This window comes from Neodiprion fabricii, chromosome 5 (assembly GCF_021155785.1).
Source record: "Neodiprion fabricii isolate iyNeoFabr1 chromosome 5, iyNeoFabr1.1, whole genome shotgun sequence".
In the NCBI taxonomy this organism is placed as follows: domain Eukaryota; kingdom Metazoa; phylum Arthropoda; class Insecta; order Hymenoptera; family Diprionidae; genus Neodiprion; species Neodiprion fabricii.
In genome coordinates, this window is record NC_060243.1 from 2,147,277 (window position 1) to 2,168,681 (window position 21,405).

Genomic DNA, 21,405 nt, shown 5'->3' on the forward strand with positions numbered 1-21,405 from the left:
TATATCTTGATAGTGTACTGATATGACACGTGTTGCTTGGAATATCTCGTATAATATAACTTAGTATAGTGTCAGTCGACATTGACAAAACAATCATGAAGAGTTCTAAAAAATTGAAACTAACTCTGCCAGATGAAAAACGTGCAACTGAATTTCCTAACACAGATCCCATTAAAATAACAGGGTTTCGAATTAACGAACACACAATTGATGGAACTGAGAAAAGGTCAGTTATTTTGAATAATAATGAAAAGCTTGTATTACTTTATACATTGTACTTACGTTTTTACACATTAATTTTCAGCCAAACAATAGAGTTAACGAAACCCACAAAATACCGACCAATTGCATATTACAAGTTGGTAAGTATTTTATTTACTATGACTTGGTTGTTCCACCTCCCTGGTAAAATTTACCCTCTAAATAAACTGCTAAAGTGCCAATGTAATTAGGATGAGGTGCCTTATTGCGGGTAAATTTTATCAAGAAGATAGCGAATAATCGGAGTTCATTGGCAGATTTTATTAATTGACATAATTTTATATTGATTCTCATTACGAATTACCCTCCCACTAATAATTCAGTCAGACTATCGAATGACTAGGTATCTCTATACATGTCAGATTTTCTTTTACAGTACAGATACACTAATGCTTTGGACAAGTTTCTTCTCATTATTGGTGGCATTTGTGCCATCGCCACTGGATGTTGTGCACCAATTAATACACTGCTATTTGGCCAGCTCGTCGGAGCAGTGGTAGATGCAACGCTAACTGCTGATTCCACAGGGCTCATGGATGCAGTTATATTATTTTCGATAGGGAACGTCAGTGTCGCTACTTTCTTGCTAATATTTTCTTATGTGAGCATTGTTATCTACAATTACGTTGGGCAACGTCAGATATACCGAATCCGGAACATGTACTTTCAATCTGCTTTGCATCAAGAGGTTTCATGGTATGACTTGAACCCAAGTAGCGATATAGCAAGCAGATTGGCGGAGTGAGTACCGTTACAAACTATTAGTTGATAGAGTCAATCTTTGCTATTATTGATGTCACAACTTATATATAATGTTTTAAAAGGGATATAACTAAACTAGAAGATGGAATCTCGGAAAAGGCCGTTATGTTCATCCACAATATGAGTTCTGTTGTGAGCTGCTTTGTACTAGGATTTGTAAGGGGATGGGCACTCGCTCTAGTCTGTCTCGTCACATTCCCTATCGCAGTCCTAATAATGGAGACAATTATGAGGGTAAATATTCCAATTTAGTTTTCACAGGCAATTTGACACTGACAAACTTTCTCCACTGACCCAATTTTGTCTTTTCGTCTTGCACTGTATCACATATTACGTCACATGGCATAACTCAAGCACGTTTTGCAGCTTATCTGAATTTAAGTATTGATTGGAGTTATCATATGAATAACAGATTAAATCTAACATTTTTCCATTGGCATAATACACAAAATTCACATAATCTAAAACAGGACTATATTTCACTTATCGCAGGATATGTGTTATAAGATATCAGAATAATATTACAAAGTTTTCTTTGGTATTCTGCGAAAAATACAATTGTCTTATAGTATTTTAATACTGCTCTTTATTCCGTAGTTATATATATATAAATGATAACTTTTATAATACTTTATTCTACCTTCAAAATAAAATTACATATATGTGAACATTGTTTAGATAACTTCTCGGTTGTCCCGCCACGAAATTGAAGCGTACGCCAAAGCAGGAACAATTGCTGAAGAAGTACTATCAGCAATGCGCACTGTGGTTGCATTTGAAGGGCAAAAGCTAGAACTCAAAAGATATGCCGAAAATTTGTCGTATGCGTATTATAACAACGTAAAGAAAGGTTTTTTTTCTGGCCTGGGGTTTGGATTATCGTGGATCTTCATATATTCTAACTATGCATTATCATTTTGGTTTGGCGTTGGACTTGTTATCGAAGAAAGAGATCTTGATGAGAGTGAACAAACTTATAATGCTGCTAATATGATCACAGTAAGTTGTTTTAATAAGCCACATTTGTTTAACAGTCTGAAGGTTCATGAAAAACTTCACAGATATTCTTTGCCATCCTGATGGGTTGCCAAAACTTCGGAACAGCTTCGCCATTTATTGACGCTTTTGGAACCGCTAAGGCAGCAGGTTCTAAAATTTTTGCTGTTATTGAGAGAAACTCTTCTATTAACAGCTTGTCGAATGATGGTAATAAACCAATGGAGATAAATGGACAAATCGTGTTTAAAAATGTTCTTTTCAAATATCCTTCAAGACCAAATGTTGAGGTTTGTTATCATTGGCTCGCACAAAATTCTTCATTCAATGACAACATTTACGCTATGGTACAAGTGTATATACTGAAAGTCTTAATAATAGGTATTGAAGAGTTTAAACCTCAGGATCAATCCTGGAGAGACTGTGGCATTAGTAGGTGGATCAGGATGCGGTAAATCAACTTGTATTCAGCTTTTACAAAGATTCTACGATCCGTCCGAGGGGCAAGTAAGTTTGCACTCCAATATCCTCATATCAGGAACTTTGTCTGTGCAGTTCTTAAAAATTTAAAGACGTTTGTCTTTCAGATTCTCTTGGATGGGCATGACTTGAAAGATCTGAATGTGTCATGGTTGAGAAGTAACATAGGAGTTGTTGGTCAGGAGCCTGTGCTATTTGGTACAACTATTGCTGAGAATATTCGTTATGGAAAAATTGATGCGACTGACGAAGAGATTACTGCTGCAGCTAAGAAGGCAAACGCTCATGATTTCATCATAAAATTGCACAAGGTAAATGTTGTAAGATGTCTCATACATACTAAGTCTCAATTCAATTGAATTTTGACTTGAAATTGAAATTTAAGCTTCTGTTGGTTTCAGGGATATGATACATTGGTTGGTGAAAGGGGAGCTCAAATTTCAGGTGGACAAAAACAAAGAATCGCAATAGCCAGAGCGATTGTACGAAACCCAAAGATCTTGCTCCTTGACGAAGCTACATCGGCTCTAGATACACGCAGTGAAGCAAAAGTACAAGCTGCACTTGATAAGGTAATTCAATTTATTTTCTACGTGTAAATGGTTGCGACATTACACTGTACAACAAAATCTGATTCAAAGTAGAGAAAATACCATTACTTGATCTATATATTATAAGATGAAAGCATGATTCATTTAAAAATAAGTGTAATGTTTCAACGTTATACCATTTCAGGCAAGTGAAGGAAGAACTACAATTATTGTAGCGCACAGACTATCTACAATAAGAAGTGCAGATAAAATTATTGTACTTTCTAAAGGCTTAGTGGTAGAGCAAGGGAATCACAATGAATTAATGGCATTCAAAAAACATTACTATGAACTTGTAACTACGCAGGTGAGTCTCGTGTTATAGCCCAGATAATTGAAACTAGCGAAATGCTGATAAATACCTTACACTATTATATACTTTATGAGATTAATGATACTTTTGTCATCTTCCTGTCAATTATTTTACAAGATTTATCAGTGCTTTACTACTTTAGATATATGAAAGCGAAGAAGCTGACGGGGCAAATATCTTACTCAGTTATGCAAAGGATAACGACAGTGATGACGAAGATGATCAAAAAATTGTTACGAATGTAAAGGTGGGTTTTCTTTCTTCAAGTTGTACAATAACGAACCTTATTCAGTATCGGTTATTACCTAGTATAATTCAGTCTCCTTAAATGATAAGTTTCTGTACATAAGCATTGATAATTCTCGTTGTTGTTGGTCATATTTTATAGGATTTTGAAACAGAAGCTATAGACACAGGGAACATCTCTATCAGGAACGTTATAAAATATAACATGCCTGAAATTCATTATATTATTATCGCATGTTTGGCATCTATTATTGTCGGCTGTGCTCCACCAGTATTTGCTATCCTGTTTGGTGATATAATCGGAGTAAGAATCATGTATGCGATTATGTCTTACCTTAAAAGCAAACTCATTGGTATTCATGAATTGATTATTACAGGTTTTATCATATTCTGATACTGAGCAAATTAGAAGCGAATCCAACGTTTATTGTCTATACTTCGTAGGTATTGGTTTCGCAATTGGGATTGTAACTTTCATACAGGTAAATTATTCTCGATTTCAATATAATCTGATTCCGACTAATGTCACTGAATAACATTGATTTTAGTTTGATCTACTTAATTTATAAGAAAACTTCAATTTACATCTATGATGATGAAACTAAACATTGTAGATATTTCTTTTTGACTTCGCTGGTGAACGACTAACGATGCGTATGCGTGAGTTAGCTTTCGGTGCAATGTTAAAGCAAGAAATGGCTTGGTTTGACGATACTAATAATGGAACTGGATCTCTGTGTGCAAAACTATCTGGCGAAGCTGCTGCTATACAAGGTGCAACTGGACAGCGAATCGGTGTCCTAATACAGTCAGTCAGTACAATCACGCTCGGTCTGACCATTTCCATGTATTATGAGTGGCGATTGGGACTGGTTGGTCTTGCATTTATGCCATTTATTCTCGCTACTATTTATATGCAAGGTATCATGATGGCACACGAAGCTCTGAAGTATCAGAAATCCTTGGAAGATTCTACAAAGGTATATTAGACAATAGTATAATACTCATTTCCTAGCCTAGCTGCAAAATTTTGCTGGGTTTGATTCTCTGTAAAATATTCTATGGTTTATAATTTCAACTAATGATTTATCCTTTTTTTCACTTTGAAGTTGTATTCGTTCTTCTAGATTGCGGTTGAAGCAGTGACCAACATTCGTACAGTCGCTGGACTTGGCAGGGAGGAAACTTTCCAGCTGGCATATGCAGAGGCAATGAATCCATCTTTCCAACTTGCTAAAAGAAATACCCACTATCGTGCTTTGGTATTTGCCTGTGCCAGGTCTATTGTTTTATATGCGTTTGCTGTTGTTATGTGGTATGGCGGGACGCTAATTAATAACGAAGGACTAGACTATCCCATAGTTTTCAAGTGAGTCAACAAGTCACTGAGAAACTTGAATGGTACACGTATTTATTTGATTTGATATATTCGTAACGTATCCGATCAATTATTTATTTTCAAAAAGGGTTGCCCAAGCTCTCATCATGGGCACTGTGATGGTCGCTAATGCATCAGCCTTCGCACCAGATTACCAAAAGGGTTTAATTGCAGCTGCCAAAGTTTTTGCGCTATTTAACAGAAAACCAAAGATCGTGGATCCAGCTAACCCCCAAGAAACGAAGCAGGTGAGCATATTTTAGAAGCGTTCAACATCAGTTTTTGATTCTTTTTTGGGCACACCATCCGCAACTTGATTTATCAACTTAAATTTTACTTCACAAGACTTTTCACATGCCCAAACTCTTTCAGACTGACATGGGTAAAGTCGAATACAACTCAGTTACATTCGAGTATCCGACTAGACCAGGAGTCACAATTTTAAAAGCTTTAGATCTTGATGTTCCTTCCGGAAAAACAATTGCCTTAATTGGATCAAGTGGATGTGGCAAAAGCACAATTATTCAATTGCTTGAACGATTTTATGATCCAAATTCAGGCACTGTTGTAAGTTATCTTACGTTTCAGAAATCAATGATATGAACATTAGATATGTTGAACTGATGTTAAAGTTTAGGTAATGAGTAATGCGTTTTTCTTTAGGAACTGGATAACACAGATATTTCATCTGTGACCCTTGTTTCCTTGAGATCTAATTTAGGGATAGTATCACAAGAACCATCGTTGTTTGCCCGCACAATTGCCGAAAACATTGCCTACGGCGATAATTCACGACAAGTTCCGATGGTAGATATTATCAGCGCCGCTAAAAAAGCCAATATACACGAGTTCATCCTGTCTCTTCCGCTCGGATATGACACCAAGCTCGGTACTAAAGGTACACAGATTTCCGGAGGTCAAAAACAAAGAATAGCTATCGCCAGAGCTTTAATAAGGAATCCCAAAGTTCTTTTGCTTGATGAAGCAACCTCTGCTCTCGATATGGAAAGTGAGAAGGTAAGATTTTGTAGCCATACTCACTGAAAATACGGTTATTCATGGCATTTATTTATTCTTTACACCCTTGTGCAGATTGTTCAAGCAGCACTGGATGAAGCGAAAGAAGGTAGAACTTGTATAACTATCGCACACAGACTTTCTACTATCCAAGATGCAGACAAGATATGTGTATTGGACCAAGGTGTTGTAGTGGAAAGTGGAACGCATACAGAGCTCGTTGCTAAAAAAGGACTGTACTACAAATTACGTATGTTACAGGGATGAGAAATAAAGGGTTGCATTTATAATCATTAGTATTAATACTTGAACCTCTGATAGCACTAACATTTCCATGCTAGGCTGTGGATATCTAGAGTGTGAAAATGTCCCATCTTAACTTCAATGTCGATTTCATATATCCGTAATCTTATGATTTAGTATGATTAGATCGTTTAGAAGATAGAATTATAGTGAATTTATCTCTTTGGCCCTATAGCAAAATTTGAAGGACATAGCATGTGGCGATCAAACTGATCTTTTTTTTTACCTGGATTGCTTATGCTAACATTCACATCACTTTCGGTTGATTAGCAGCGATTTTATAGCATCCCTGCACAATCACTGTGCTCATATAAATTTCTTCATAGTATATAATTCTGCCAAGAGAGTAGACTACACACAAACGCGACCAATTTTAATAATACGTCATTTTAACACAGCTAATAACAGAAGTGCAAATAAGGCTTTGGTTAAAAAAAAATTTTCGTTTTAATCCAATGAATGCCAACGAAACTCTGGCATCGGACATTTCCAAAGTCTAAGTTGATCAGAGAAAGACCCGATATTGAATGTACCAAAGAAACTAACAATAAAAATAAAATCATGGCGTTAAAAATTATTCTTTCACATTTTTATTCATACTGATGATGTAGACCTCAGGTGGACCAGATAATAAAGTGCACTTTATTTTTTCAACTTACATAATTCTAATTCTGTTTAATCTCTACGGTAAGATCTGTTGTGATAAACAAAATTACCTGATAGAACATACCTATTAAATGATTAAATATGAAATTTCACGATTCGTGATTAATCACGAGTAAATATAACTAAGAAAATTTACATATATATATATATGTGAGTAGGCTGCTAAAAAATTGGGTAAATTTTGGGAATTTACATCTTGACGACCAATTCTTCAAATCAATTGGCGTTTATTTTATTCGAAAGTCTGTAGATTAAATTTGATTTACATTTTTTCATTATTATGATCAGTCGATAGGAAGCATTGTTATTGACAATAATGTCGACCATTTCGCTGTCAGTGACACATTTTTTAGTGCTCATGATGCCAAAAATGGCTCAACCAATTTACCTCAAATTGGACGACAATATTATTGAATACTCTATCTTCTTTGTCATAACCCGATTTATTTTTCATTCGTTTTTATTAAAGAAATTGTAACTTATCAAAGTTGAGAATCTATTGTTTCTCTAAAATTCAGGACCCTTATTAATTATTCATTAAGTGACAAAAAATATATGAAGTGTAAATAAAAAGTGAGATCGTGGCAAAGAAGAGAAACTATCCGAGAATACTGTCGCCCAATTTGATGTAGATTGGTTAAGCCGTTTTTTAGATGTGGTTAGCACTGTCAAACATGTCAGCAAATAAAATGATTTATGTTAATAGTGAATAACAATACTCCATCTTAATTTATTGTAATAAACGAAATGTATGGATAAAGCTGGATCTACATACTTTTGAATGAAACAAACCCCGATCAAATTGAATAATTGTTTCTCGAAATAAAAATTCCTCACTTTCGTCAATTTTTTCAGCCACTACTTATACACTTTGCACCAACATATTGTGTAATAAATTAAAAAAAATATTTCACTTATCGATGTGCGTGCAAGAGTACAAATTTCATAATTGGTATGGTAGATTTATACTGACAGTGACGATTTTGATTATACAAAAAAAAAAAGAGTTGTCATATTTTCCGTAAATTTATTATACATATATAATTATATACACAGTGTTTTATTATACAGAGAATTTACAGTGACTCATACCAATGACTCTCATTTTGTTCCCAGCCAAAGATAAGCATATTGATTTCAAAGATATTGAATTCATTCTTATGATATCGAATGGGAAAATTGAGTAAGCTTGACTTCTGTATTAAAGAATTTCATTGTATTGGATTTAAAGTCTGTTGCACAGAATTCTGACAAACGGACGAAAAATTTTATTAATGTGTCCAATGTTTATGCACTCTCCAAAGTTGCTGAAAAGTATGTATTCAAATATTCGCAAGGCTTGAGCTTATTACATCATTGGCAACTTTGGGCGAAAAACCCAGGTAATCAGAAGAGAAAATATAACAGAGTTAACAACCGGTATTGCAAAGTCTGTAAGTATTGCGTTTGAGCCTAATCAAGGTTGTCATTGTATAATCTTGATAAAACATTGATTAGATATCTGTCGATCGGTTTAAATTATGTAGGCACATTCAATTCAGTTCATTCTACAGCAGTGCTGCAGTATGCTAACTTGTCAGTTACCATGAAGAACGTCAAGAAATTAGAGCTAGCTATGGTAGCCCAGGACCCAAGCACCATTTCATCTAAAGCTAATCCCATTGAAATATTAGGGTTCCGACCGACTGATGAAGAGTCTAAAGAAACTGAAAATCAGTAAGTAACTTCTAATTATTATTTTACAAGTTACATATTTATTTCATACACTTATGCTGAAGTTTTTTTCTTCAATAATCTTTCAGCAAGTCTGCAGAGAAGCCAAAACCCCCCGAATATCCAGCAATATCTTTTTGGAAATTGGTAAATGTTTTACTCATACTATTTTATATTCATTTCAACCAGTGTTTTTCAACGTTCTTGAATTCGCGACCCCTTTGCAAGTAAAAAAAATTTACTGACCCGCCCAGGTCTATAATAAAACTATGCTAGTGATTTCAGAGAATTTTTAAAATGAAAGGATTCCTCGCAAAACATCCTTTGTGTTTTTTACTTTTATCTGGCTTGCCACTGCGACCCCCCGAGCAAGACTTGGCGATCCCCCTGGGGGTCACGACGCATAGGTTGAAAAACACTGATCTATACTATTGATTTCTCGGAAACATTATTTTAGGTGTGACAATTAAATGTCTAATTAATTATGTAATGCTTAATCTTCGACAAGCACCGACCCACTGTCCAGTCTGATTATTATTTATTCATTCGATCAACACGTGGATCTATTTCTTAGATTATTATAACCATATCCAATTTATTTTTTCAGTTTAAATACTCTGATGGATGTGAAAAGTTTTTTCTCGTCATTGGCGCTATTTCCGCGGTTGTTACCGGTTTTTGTCAGCCAGCTAATATATATATTTATGGTGATCTGATAGGATCAATGGTACAAGCAGCACTTCTCGAGGACTATACGCAGCTTATGGATTCAGTTGTGTTATTTGCAATTTTGAATTCAGTCATTGGAATTATTATGCTCTCATTCAGTTACATAAGCATAATGTTATACAACATTGCTGGACAGCGTCAGATATACAGAATTCGAAATATGTATTTAGAATCTGCGCTACATCAGGACATTTCATGGTACGATTTAACTCCAAGTGGTGATGTCGCGAGTAGATTGGCAGAGTAAGTTTAACCAGATAATGGTCATGAATGTTTTAAGCACCCTGAACATGAAATTGGTTAATTTGTAAAATTTCTACAGGGATATAACTAAGCTAGAAGAAGGAATTTCTGAAAAGACTGTTATGTTCATCCATAACATGAGTGCCTTCGTGGGGTGTGTTATCGTAGCATTCACCAAGGGATGGAAACTCGCACTTGTCTGCATGGTTTCACTCCCTGTCACAGTGCTAGTCATTGGAGCAGTTGTATCGGTAATTATACTTCCATGATCTTTAAACATTATTTTATCATAGATAAATTTTAATTTCGGAGTGTTTTTCAGAGTTCTATTAATCTTGTGAGTCATCATCACATCCGGTGTACTCTTAATTTTATCTGTAAATAACTGGAGGCAAAATAGCACGCATAGTTCAACGTGACATTTCAATACTGATTAGATCCGGTACTCGCTGTTGTATTTAGATCCAACATTACTACTTCACGTCAGATAATACTAAAGAATAATCTAGAGATCTAAAATATCTTATTATTTATGACAGCTTATCATTTAGGTCATATCGGAATGACTCTGCAAACTTGAATAGAGACACGTCTGCTAAATCAAATTTTCATTGCGAAAATGCATTGACTATGCTAATCTTTTGAAAATTGAATATTCACAAATTTATTGCAGATTACTTCTCGATTGGCACGCAAGGAAATTGAAGCATACGCTAAAGCAGGATCAATTGCAGAAGAAGTACTGTCGGCAATGCGTACTGTTGTTGCATTTGGGGGCCAGAAACTAGAACTAACAAGATATACAGAGAATTTAATATATGCCTATAAGAATAATACGAAGAGAGGTATGTTCTCAGGATTTGGGTTTGGAATGCTATGGTTTTTCATATACTCCAGCTATGCGCTATCGTTCTGGTACGGCGTCGGCCTTATTATTGAAGAACGGAACCTCGATACAAGTGAACAGACATATGATGCTGCTACAATGATCACAGTAAGATGGTCGTTCAAAAAATGTATTTAATTTCGATTTCATATTCGAATTAACTCTTCTTCTAAACCCTCAGTTATTTCAGTCTGGATTTTCAATTTTCGAGAATGTTCGCAGGTATTCTTAGCTGTGATGATGGGATCTATGAACTTTGGAACAGCTTCTCCGTTCATAGAAGCTTTTGGAATTGCCAAAGCAGCAGGGGCTAAAGTTTTCGCTGTTATTGAAAGAAAGTCTTCCATCGACAGTCTGTCAAATGATGGTGTTAAGCCGAAAAACACCAATGGAGCTATTGAATTCAAAAATGTTGTTTTCAATTACCCTTCACGGCCAGACATTGAGGTATGTTACAGACAGATCTTATTTTTAAGTGTTTCAATCGTCAAGGAAATGGAAAATTCCCAACCATTTTTCATGCTAAAATTGAAATGAAATATTTTTTCGTTAGGTTTTGGGAGGTTTAAACCTGACAATCAATCCAGGAGAAACAGTGGCGTTAGTAGGTGGATCTGGGTGTGGGAAATCAACGTGTATTCAGCTTTTACAAAGGTTCTATGATCCACCTGGGGGACAAGTAAGTCTATGTTTAAATGTCGCATTATTACTAACTACATACCACGTCGTTTGGAAGAAAGGTTCTGAACTTACTCTGTACTATTAGATTCTTTTAGACGGGCAGGACTTGAAAGACTTGAATGTTGAATGGCTGAGAAGCAACATCGGAATTGTTGGTCAGGAGCCCGTGTTGTTTGACACAACCATCGCTGAGAACATTCGTTATGGAAAAATTAATGCAACCGAAGAAGAAATTGTCGCTGCAGCTAAGAAGGCAAATGCACACGATTTTATTACAAAGCTGCATAAGGTAAGCATTATAATATCTTTTGAAGTCAGTGAGACAAATTTTAATATAACACACTAAACTGAAACTTGAATGAATTTCAGGGGTATGACACATTGGTTGGTGAAAGGGGAGCTCAAATTTCAGGTGGGCAAAAGCAAAGAATCGCTATAGCCCGAGCATTAGTACGAAACCCAAGGATCTTGCTCCTCGATGAAGCAACTTCAGCTCTGGATACTCGTAGTGAAGCGAAAGTACAAGCGGCACTAGATAGGGTGATTCAATTTCTTTTATACATTTCAGTTGGGGCTCTACTGCCGATATCACAAACTGAACAAAATACCTGGTACAATTTCAGTCAACAATAGCTGATATCATATTTTAATATCTTCCAGGCAAGTGAAGGAAGAACTACCATTATTGTAGCTCACAGACTATCGACAATAAGAGATGCAAATAAAATCATTGTACTCGCGAAAGGTATAGCGGTAGAGCAAGGAAGTCACGACGATTTAATGAAATTGAAACAACACTATTATGGTCTAGTTACTTCGCAGGTAATTTTTTTTTTTTTTTTAACATTTGATTGTTACGTGATCGAAGTTCATTTATTGCAATAGATTTGCTGCACAATAACTTGAACACTTATCAATGTTAAAATATTTTAGATATCTGAACTAGAAGAATCAGGCAGAAAAGATCAAACACGTAGTGATGAAATAGAAGAAGATGAAGATAATGAAAAAGTAATCATGAATAGACAGGTACGCTTTGTAGGCTGTGTTACGATTGAAGTGATTCACGTGCATGGACGATACATGAATCATAATGTTTGATATTACTATCTGGTACACTGCTTGTCAAATATCATAAATACCTTTTATCTGTGACAATATTTTTTAGAATACTTTGTACGAAGAAGTTACAGAAACTTCGGCGGTCTCTATGCTCAATGTTCTAAAGTATAATGAACCTGAAAAATATTATATTATTCTTGCCTGTTTGACCTCTGCCATCGTTGGATGTTCTACACCGTTATTTGCCATTCTATTCGGGGACCTGATCGGGGTAAGAATCAGACGATTCTTCAGGATATGACTATTTGAATTTTTCTTGAAAAACTTGACTTATGCTATTGAAATAACATTCCAGATTCTATCATATCCTGACGTTGACCAAGTTAGAAGTGAAACCAACATGTATTGCCTCTATTTTGTGCTGATTGGGATCCTAGTTGGGTCAGCTACTTTTATCCAGGTAAATAATTTATAGACTTTATTTGTAAAAACTAAACTTTTAATCATAAGGTCAATGAAATTTAGCTGGCGCATTATTGTATTAGCGTCGATTAATCAAACATAACTTTTAATATCGCAGATATTCGTTTTTGGTATTGCTGGTGAACGACTTACAATGAGGATGCGAGAATTAGCATTTGGCACGATGTTGAAACAAGAGATGGCTTGGTTTGACGTTCCCAGTAACGGGACTGGTTCTCTATGTGCTAAACTGTCTGGAGAAGCTGCTGCTATACAGGGTGCAACTGGACAGCGAATTGGTACCCTTATACAATCTGCCACTACAATTGTACTGGGCTTGGCACTTGCTATGTACTATGAATGGAGATTAGGACTTGTCGGAACAGCATTTATACCGTTCATTCTAGTCACTATTTATCTCCAAGGCTTAATAATGCATAAGGAATCTTTCGATTATCACAAGAGCTTAGAACAATCTACCAAGGTATCGAAACCAGGAATAGTCTTCAGTTTGAATTTCTTACTACATATCTTATCACTTGGTCAATTCAGGGTTTGACTCTCTCTGGCTATTAATTATTATTATTCGAGTATGAAAAGCTCGTTGTTGGTTACATTTAACAAATAAATTAATTTAAAATTCAACATTCTAGATAGCAGTTGAAGCAGTGTCTAACATTCGTACAGTTGCTGGACTTGGAAGAGAAGAAACTTTCCAAATAGCATACGCAGAGGCAATGAGACCTTCTTTTGAACTTGGTAAAAAGAATACCCATGTACGTGCCATAGTATTTGCTCTTGCCAGATCCATTCTTTACTTTGCATATGCTGTTGTTATGTGGTATGGCGGAACTTTGATCACCAACGAAGGATTAAACTATGCTGTGGTATTCAAGTAAGCGAATTGTTTGGACCGAATCTGTTACTAAAACAATACTGTTATATTTAATTGGTTATTTATGTTCTCTAAAGGGTTGCTCAGGCTCTGATCATGGGCACAGTGATGGTCGCTAATGCCTTAGCGTTTGCGCCAAACTATCAGAAAGGTTTAATTGCAGCTGGAAAAATATTTGCACTCATCAACAGAAAACCAGCGATAGTAGATCCGACAAATCCAAACGAAGAAAAATGGGTAATTATTGTAGCATTTTTTTTTTTCGTGTACTACCTATTCATGCTAAAATTTCTAACTCGTTTAAGATATATTTTATTCTTTGTCACGTAATTGTGGTACTCGTCATGCTAAATCCAATACGCCTTATTACTGGACGTTAATATCATTGATACCATTCAAAATCCTTTCAGAACATCACCGGTGAGGTCAATTACAATTCCGTCACATTCGAGTATCCTACCAGGCCTGGAATCGTAATCTTAAAAGCGTTGAATCTTGAAATACCATCGGGAAAAACAATTGCATTGATCGGATCTAGCGGATGTGGAAAGAGCACAACCATTCAGCTACTTGAAAGATTTTATGATCCGAATATCGGCAGTGTTGTAAGTCACACCATGTTCAGTGGGTAGTTGTGAAGTTCGTACACACCTTTGTTGAATCCAATTCAAATTATTAACATTAACATAACAAAACATTAGGAAGAAACTCACAAATTGGTAATTTTAGGAAGACTTTAAAGTAGGCTATTTTTTAAAACATGAGCACGCTTTGCTATATTTCTATTTGTTGAATTTTATAGGATCTTAAAGTTGCGCTATAACGATTTCTCCTAAACAAGCACTGTGACAATAACGTTGTAACCTTCAATCTCAATTTGTCAAAGCAGTCCTTCAATAACTAAAAATGGACATTTACTTCCCTAGGAACTGGACAATAAAGATATCTCATCTGTAACTCTTGATTCTCTGAGATCCCATCTGGGTATAGTGTCGCAAGAACCATCATTGTTTGCTCGCACAATAGCCGAAAATATTGCCTATGGCGATAACTCAAGAAACGTATTAATGTCGGACATAGAGGCTGCTGCTAAAAAAGCGAATATACACACGTTTATCACGTCACTTCCACTTGGATATGATACTAAACTTGGTGATAAAGGTACCCAAATTTCCGGAGGTCAAAAACAAAGAATAGCTATCGCCAGAGCTTTAGTTAGAAATCCCAAAGTTCTTTTGCTTGACGAAGCTACATCTGCTCTTGACATGGAAAGTGAAAAGGTAAAATTTTGCAGCCACATTCACTGAAAATACGGTTATTCGTGGTATTTACTTGTTCTTTACACTCTTATGCAGATTGTACAAGCAGCACTGGACGAGGCAAAAGAAGGCAGAACATGCATAACTATCGCACACAGACTCTCTACCATCCAAGATGCTGACAAAATATGCGTTTTGGATAGAGGCGTTGTAGCGGAAAGTGGAACGCATGCAGAGCTTGTTGCTAAAAAGGGGCTTTATTACAAACTACGCACTCTACAATCCTAAAAGTGCTAGGACCAACTTCGATATAACATTGGTCAAACCAAACAATACCAGTATTTAAACCAAGCGCGTAAAAATATTGTTTACTAGTTGAATAGCCACAACTTCTTGTCACAACGGTCTCAAGTTTAGTGCCCAGTATATTATGTAATTTTCTAGCTTATATATAATTAGTTACTCCCTAAAAGTGTAACAATGTTTAGTATTTTAGTAATCACTTTCAACCTCGTCAATTGTATTTTATTTAAAATCTTCATTAGATGCTGTACAATCCGCGACTAAAGCAATGCAAAGCACATCTTCTTATTACTTTCTTCTATTCTAATGATTTTTGCGTAATCCAACCTAATATTCTTCTGCAGCAAATCATAAATTTTGTGCCTCATTATTACTATCACATTACACGCGGACTTCGACCAATCTTTTCTGATTTTTCATTGGACATTTAATCATTTATTACCATTAACGTTCAACGTGTAACTTATTGTTTCATTAACGTCCATGTACCTATGTATAATTTATCATGTATCTATTGTGTATTATTGTATATTATTAACAGGGTGGTGACCGACCGGAAAAACCGAGAATAGTCAGCGAATTTCGTCTATCAGGAAAAGTCAAGGAATTATAATAGTCTACAGGAAAAAAACGTACATTTTTTATAAATAGCTTTCAAATTTCAAGTGGACTTTAAAATTTTGCCAAGTTTGCTTTTGGAAATGGTATTGTGCAATTTCTACACGCACACACACACGCACGCACACATAGTTTTTAATATTTTCGATGTACCTGATTGTTAGTTTTGTGAAAAAAAGATAGAGAATTCTGAATTATTCGACAAGAAAAGTCAGGGAATTTTATTTAAGCAAAATTCTTGCCACCCGTATTAAAAAAAAAAAAAAAAACAGATAAAAACGAGAATTGATTAAAAATTATTAAACACAATTCACAGCGGCAGTTTTTTTTTTTATGTTAAATACTACGCGGTAAACACGTTTCCTCGGGACTTTTCATCAATCACTTGCTACGAGTTACAGAAGTAGAATCAATCCAAATAAGGGAATTCACATCTTGGATAACAGAGTATGCTCTGAAAATTTCAAATTTCACTTTCTGAGGTCTGTTAGTAGGTTGGACTGCCCGTATGATTGGGCTTGATTATCTTCAAAACAGATCTGAATTTTTCAGGATGTATTGGATTTCCATCTTGCTTAGAATCAAGTAACTGAGTATCATCCTGAAAATTTCATATTTCAATCTACAGCCATAGGGCACGAAAAGTAAACGTTAAACATATAATGTTAAAATTAGCATTATCAAAATGAAGCATTTTTTGCTCAAAAGAAATGACATCAGATATTCTCATATACTGCAAAATAATCGTTTATTAATTATCACTTAAGACTTTGTGTGTACATACATGAATTCTTGTTTCCAAGAAACCTTATACAAAGCTGGCGTACTATAATGGATATAAAACTTGGTCAATAAAACGGATACAACAATAGTTTCATATTGTTAAGGAGCTTCAACCCCACAACATACTTTTGCCTGTATCATTTGGTTAGTTTTAAAGTTAAGGCTTTCATGGAATCACAGAAGATGCTTCCGCCAAAGTGGAAATATTTTATGATGAACGAGAATTATTCAAGCAGTGTGTAAATGGCGAATAATTAATGGCTAAAACTGGTGACATGACCATCCAAAACTTTTTATTAAGTAAAACCAGTAGGTGTTAAACCTCCTTAATATTAATTATGGCTGTACACTACAATAGAATCAATGTCTAAACGAAGGTTTATATTTAGAATAGACCTGAATATTTTCAAGAACTACAGGAACTGACATAGATCTGTAATCATATGTGGCAGCCTTAGTGTGCACCAATATCCACTCGGTCAGACGTTTGTGACAACCTTGTGTTGCCATTTTTAAGATTACCTTAAAACAGCGACTATTTGGGTCCAAAGTGCATCCTGGTAAAAAATGGACAAGCGAAATGAACGTTAATACAGGGTGCGATTGTCCAAAACAACTTGCGATTTATATGCTGCGAAACTACTGTGGAATCTATTGACGACCAACATGCGTCGTCCCATTTACGTTTGCCTGGTTATAGACTAAAAATTTTTATTTAGGCTGCATGCATACCTGAATTAAACAATACATCCAGGCACAATAAATCTTTACTTTCTGGGTGTTTTAGGTAGTGATAAACTGCTAAGCAGAGTGCATTTTCACCAGACTGCGTTGCCAGCCATGGATTAGCGCCTGTAAAGGTGTTTGATAACATTGGACGAACACCGAATGGTTGAAAAATACAAATTTATCTTCTGATATCAAGATTGAACATTTACCTTTAGCCAACATGTACTCCACTAAACATGTATGACCGTTATAACACACTAATTGAAAAGGGGTAAGTCCGCTTGGTTCAAGGCTCACGTTTATCAAATACGGACAATCCCTTACTAGCCTAATGCATTTTGAGGCATAGCAAGTATCGTAACATCTCTGAAAAATTGAATAGAGAATATTTTGCACCTATTCTTGTTGTACATGCAAGAATGATAAAAAGATGGTAGAAATTTGGAAGTGAAAAATATGAGGATGCAATTCTTACACTGGCTGTATGATGTAACTGTACTAATAGCTTTTTATAGTTTATAAACTTGGAACTATCGTCTTCGGAGTGAATAATATCGACATATCGATTAACCAGCTCCGGAGGAGCTACCTCGGGTTGCGAGAACACCGTGTCGTGTTTCCCTAGATTTCAACGTACGTATAATTAAGAATATAAGATTTTCAGATTAGAAAATAACTTATAGTGATCGGCAATATAGAGGTTGACAGCGTTGTACATACTTTTCAAGAGTATGATTAGACTTGACATAAGTACAACGATAAATAACACGAGCCAAAGCGATATGTAAGTAACGTCATTATTTGTTAGCAACTCTTCAAGCGTACTGAATAAAACTTCGTACGACGTTACATGGTAGCTACGAATTTTTCTCCGCAAATTGTTCATTTTAACGCGTGTACGACAATGAATCTCACATTTAAATTGAAGTTGCAGTCCGCGAGCAGACGATGTGTTTACTGCCGGTATTTTCACGGACCGCATCCCTCATTTTGGCCGTAAACCCATAAATGCGAGAACGTCGTTCGACACGTGTTACGTGTTCGTGACGTGACTCGGCAGTTGTCGGATTCAAAAAAGAAAAGCGTGTTCTTCAAGTTTATGTATTGTGCCGATAACTGCCGTAGTTAAATGGAAGATCGTATTGGTATTTCATCGAAAGTGGCAACGTGATCAGCGCGTCAACATCTCGGTCGAAAGGGAAAGAAAAATTAACATCCTCGTTACTTTGAGGTTATAAAAAGTTAACATGGTAAACACTGGTCTGCTGATCCTAACTAATGCAACGAAAGTGTCAAAGATATTACCGGTGATAAAAAAACATGTATTGAAGACATTGTACATTCAATATTTTCCCGAGAGAAATCTCTTGTTGTCAGGTAATTACAAGCCTCGATGGCAAGGGCCAAAATATGCCCAGACCATATCTCGCATTTACTCAATCGCCTCATCCCACTCACCGAGCTTGGATGTTCGAGTTCTACTTTCGGGGATAAAGAATCCAAGTACCCCTATCATAAACACAAAGAAGCCGGTGGAAATGGTTATATTTGATCAGACCTATACTAACAACGATGCAGTTTCATTTATACAAGATTATCTCGCCAACACCTGCATGGGGTGCAGTTTTATAACTTGCGATGAAAAGGCTGTGGGGAAAAACGAAGATGATATCACGCCGGTAGACGATCTTCTCTATAAAAACGTTGTTCTCGGTGGCACATTTGATCGACTCCATAACGGGCATAAGATTTTACTTAGTAGAGCAGTTCTCAAATGCACCCAAAAGCTCACTGTAGGAGTAACAGACACCAACATGCTGCTTTGTAAGCAATTTATGATTTGTCACCTTAGCATGAAATAATATAAGCTTATTTTTCCATTTCATTTAATTGGTCAATTCTTTTTTTGCAGCAAAAATACTTTGGGAATTGATAGAGCCGACTGAGAAGAGGATAGAACGTGTGAAAGAGTTCTTGGAAGACATCGATCCGTCTTTAGCATACGATATTGTATCGATCAATGATATGTACGGTCCTACAAAGGACGATCCATCGTTTGAGATGATCGTTGTTAGTGAGGAAACGGTGAGAGGAGGTGATAAGATAAACGAGGTTCGCGTTAAAAAGGGACTAAACAAATTAGCCATGGATGTTATACGCTTGGAAGCTGATCCACACTACCAGGAACACGAGGAAGAAAAATTAAGTTCTAGCAATTACAGAATGCGGCTGCTTGGAACGAGGCTTAAAGATCCAGTGAGGGATTTTCAATACAGTTGTAAAGCTCATTAATTGAATGTACTTGGAGCTTAAAAAAATTATTAGATATTTGAACATGTTTCAGGTGATAAAAGACAAGCCATTAAAGCCGTATATAATTGGTCTAACAGGAGGTATAGCAAGCGGAAAATCGTCAGTTGGAGAAAAATTGAAAAATTTAGGAGCTGCATTAGTGAATTGTGATAAAATAGCCCATGACCTTTATGCACCTGGAAAGCTATGTTTTAACATAATTGTAGAGAATTTTGGCAACAATGTATTGAACCAAGATGGATTCATAGATAGAAAAGCTCTCGGGAAAATAGTTTTCAACGATAAAGTAAGTCAATCCTTCTGTTTATAATTTTTCCACTAGATGTTTGTGACAATTTGTATTCTACATGTGATTAATTATCCAATATTTACTGAAGGCACAACTTGAAAAACTGAACAGCTTGGTCTGGCCTGCTATTTTGGACCAAGCGAAGACTGAGATTGATGAACTTTACAAGGAGGGATATGAGATAATTGTAATGGAAGCCGCTGTTCTCATACAAGCTGGATGGCTGTCTGTTTGTCATGAAATATGGACGTGCATTATTCCCAAGGAAGAGGTAAACAAGTAAATACTATAAGTTGTAACATTCCGTACTTCAGATCTCCTAACATTTGTAATTATAAATACAGGCAATCAAGAGGGTGATGGAGAGGAATGGATTGACCGAAAGTGAAGCAAAGTCACGAGTTGAAGCCCAGCCTAGTAATACAGAGCAAATAAATAGTGCCAATGTTGTAGTTTCTACAATGTGGTCGCACAGCGTGACGCAGAAGCAGATCCAAAAAGCTTGGGATTTACTAAAAACGTACTTGGCCCGATACTCTAGCAGCTAACAAATCATTCCTTTCAGACGAATCGTGTAGGCTGTAAAATTGTTTTTTGTATTGTCTCTAGTACTTTCAAGTTTGAGACACTAATGGAACGAGTACAAAATTTGTTTTGTAAATACCATTTCTCTTTTATTTACATTTGGCTGTACTTATAGCAGCTGTACAAAGGAGGTTCCTAGAGCCAAGCTATCAAATAGTGTAAGAAACAACGAGTAGTCGAGCTTATAACCATGCTCGGTAACATCGATTCTACTATTTTTTGTTAAACTTTTCATTTATTCTTGTAATCGATTTTCTGTGTAACCTGCGGTAAAACGTTCATAGTCTACTGGTTCCGAAACAGTGGTGTACTTATATCTCGTGAAGGGATTTCTGTAAACATGATATAGGACGAAATTGTAACGCAGGATGAAAGAAATAAGACTAGAATCTGAAAATTTCAGTAAAAAAATTTGCATTTATAGCGATGCTGTAACAAGACAAAACTGATAATGAGTTAAAGATGCTGGGCTGCAAATTCATCGGATCTTGAATTGAAAAATCATCTTAGTTAAATTCGCAACATTGCTTGTAGGTACTCGAGCTCACGAAAAATGTTTACGCTGCTGACATCATCGTTGAATTTCCAAGTCTGTATGTTTAGTTAGTATATACTTGGAGCATGTAGTACTGGAGGTAGCATCTTGAGTACAGAAAGTGTGGCGAAGCAGTGAGATGAGTGAGATAAAGCACTTATGCTATGTATGTGCAACCTGTCTCTCTCGCTCCACAACCTAGTTCGCCGATAAGTTTCTTTTCGGCCAATCAAATGCAGAGTGAGAGAGACGGAGTATCCGGGGTAATCCGGGTATAGGTATACCTATATGTCGCTCTCTCAACACTA

General features: G+C 35.9%; 4 protein-coding genes across 5 annotated transcripts; 3 read left to right on the forward strand and 1 right to left on the reverse strand.

Moving 5' to 3' along the window:
- The first annotated feature begins 72 nt into the window (after nt 1–72).
- LOC124181913 (ATP-dependent translocase ABCB1-like) lies at nt 73–6,333 on the forward strand. The gene is made up of 19 exons (XM_046568617.1): nt 73–226; nt 305–362; nt 638–1,002; nt 1,086–1,257; nt 1,702–2,022; nt 2,085–2,309; nt 2,401–2,526; nt 2,607–2,810; nt 2,901–3,071; nt 3,235–3,396; nt 3,545–3,649; nt 3,791–3,952; nt 4,026–4,130; nt 4,263–4,628; nt 4,776–5,017; nt 5,115–5,274; nt 5,399–5,593; nt 5,690–6,043; nt 6,119–6,333. The coding sequence occupies exons 1-19, from the start codon at nt 96–98 to the stop codon at nt 6,308–6,310; spliced, it is 3,816 nt and encodes a 1,271-aa protein (XP_046424573.1). The 5' UTR covers nt 73–95; the 3' UTR covers nt 6,311–6,333.
- A 2,245-nt stretch (nt 6,334–8,578) lies between these two features.
- On the forward strand, nt 8,579–15,523 carry LOC124181914 (ATP-dependent translocase ABCB1-like). The gene is made up of 19 exons (XM_046568618.1): nt 8,579–8,728; nt 8,815–8,872; nt 9,333–9,697; nt 9,777–9,948; nt 10,371–10,691; nt 10,806–11,030; nt 11,137–11,262; nt 11,350–11,553; nt 11,634–11,804; nt 11,925–12,086; nt 12,198–12,293; nt 12,433–12,597; nt 12,682–12,786; nt 12,907–13,272; nt 13,442–13,683; nt 13,761–13,920; nt 14,094–14,288; nt 14,610–14,963; nt 15,039–15,523. The coding sequence occupies exons 1-19, from the start codon at nt 8,598–8,600 to the stop codon at nt 15,228–15,230; spliced, it is 3,810 nt and encodes a 1,269-aa protein (XP_046424574.1). The 5' UTR covers nt 8,579–8,597; the 3' UTR covers nt 15,231–15,523.
- A 1,325-nt stretch (nt 15,524–16,848) lies between these two features.
- On the reverse strand, nt 16,849–18,435 carry LOC124181918. Of its 2 annotated transcripts, none has more exons than XM_046568628.1 (5): nt 18,291–18,435; nt 17,851–17,996; nt 17,585–17,741; nt 17,379–17,498; nt 16,849–17,203 (listed from the first exon to the last, which is right to left on the reverse strand). In XM_046568628.1, exons 1-5 carry the CDS (start codon nt 18,355–18,357, stop codon nt 17,007–17,009), a joined length of 687 nt encoding a protein of 228 aa, XP_046424584.1. In that variant the 5' UTR covers nt 18,358–18,435; the 3' UTR covers nt 16,849–17,006. The 2 variants fall into 2 exon arrangements, with proteins under 2 accessions (XP_046424584.1, XP_046424583.1); XM_046568627.1 differs by lacking the exon at nt 18,291–18,435 and adding an exon at nt 18,096–18,284.
- Nucleotides 18,436–18,607: 172 nt separating this feature from the next.
- On the forward strand, nt 18,608–21,266 carry LOC124181916 (bifunctional coenzyme A synthase). The gene is made up of 5 exons (XM_046568625.1): nt 18,608–19,199; nt 19,288–19,631; nt 19,720–19,974; nt 20,066–20,248; nt 20,322–21,266. The coding sequence occupies exons 1-5, from the start codon at nt 18,623–18,625 to the stop codon at nt 20,523–20,525; spliced, it is 1,563 nt and encodes a 520-aa protein (XP_046424581.1). The 5' UTR covers nt 18,608–18,622; the 3' UTR covers nt 20,526–21,266.
- The last annotated feature ends 139 nt before the right edge of the window (nt 21,267–21,405 follow it).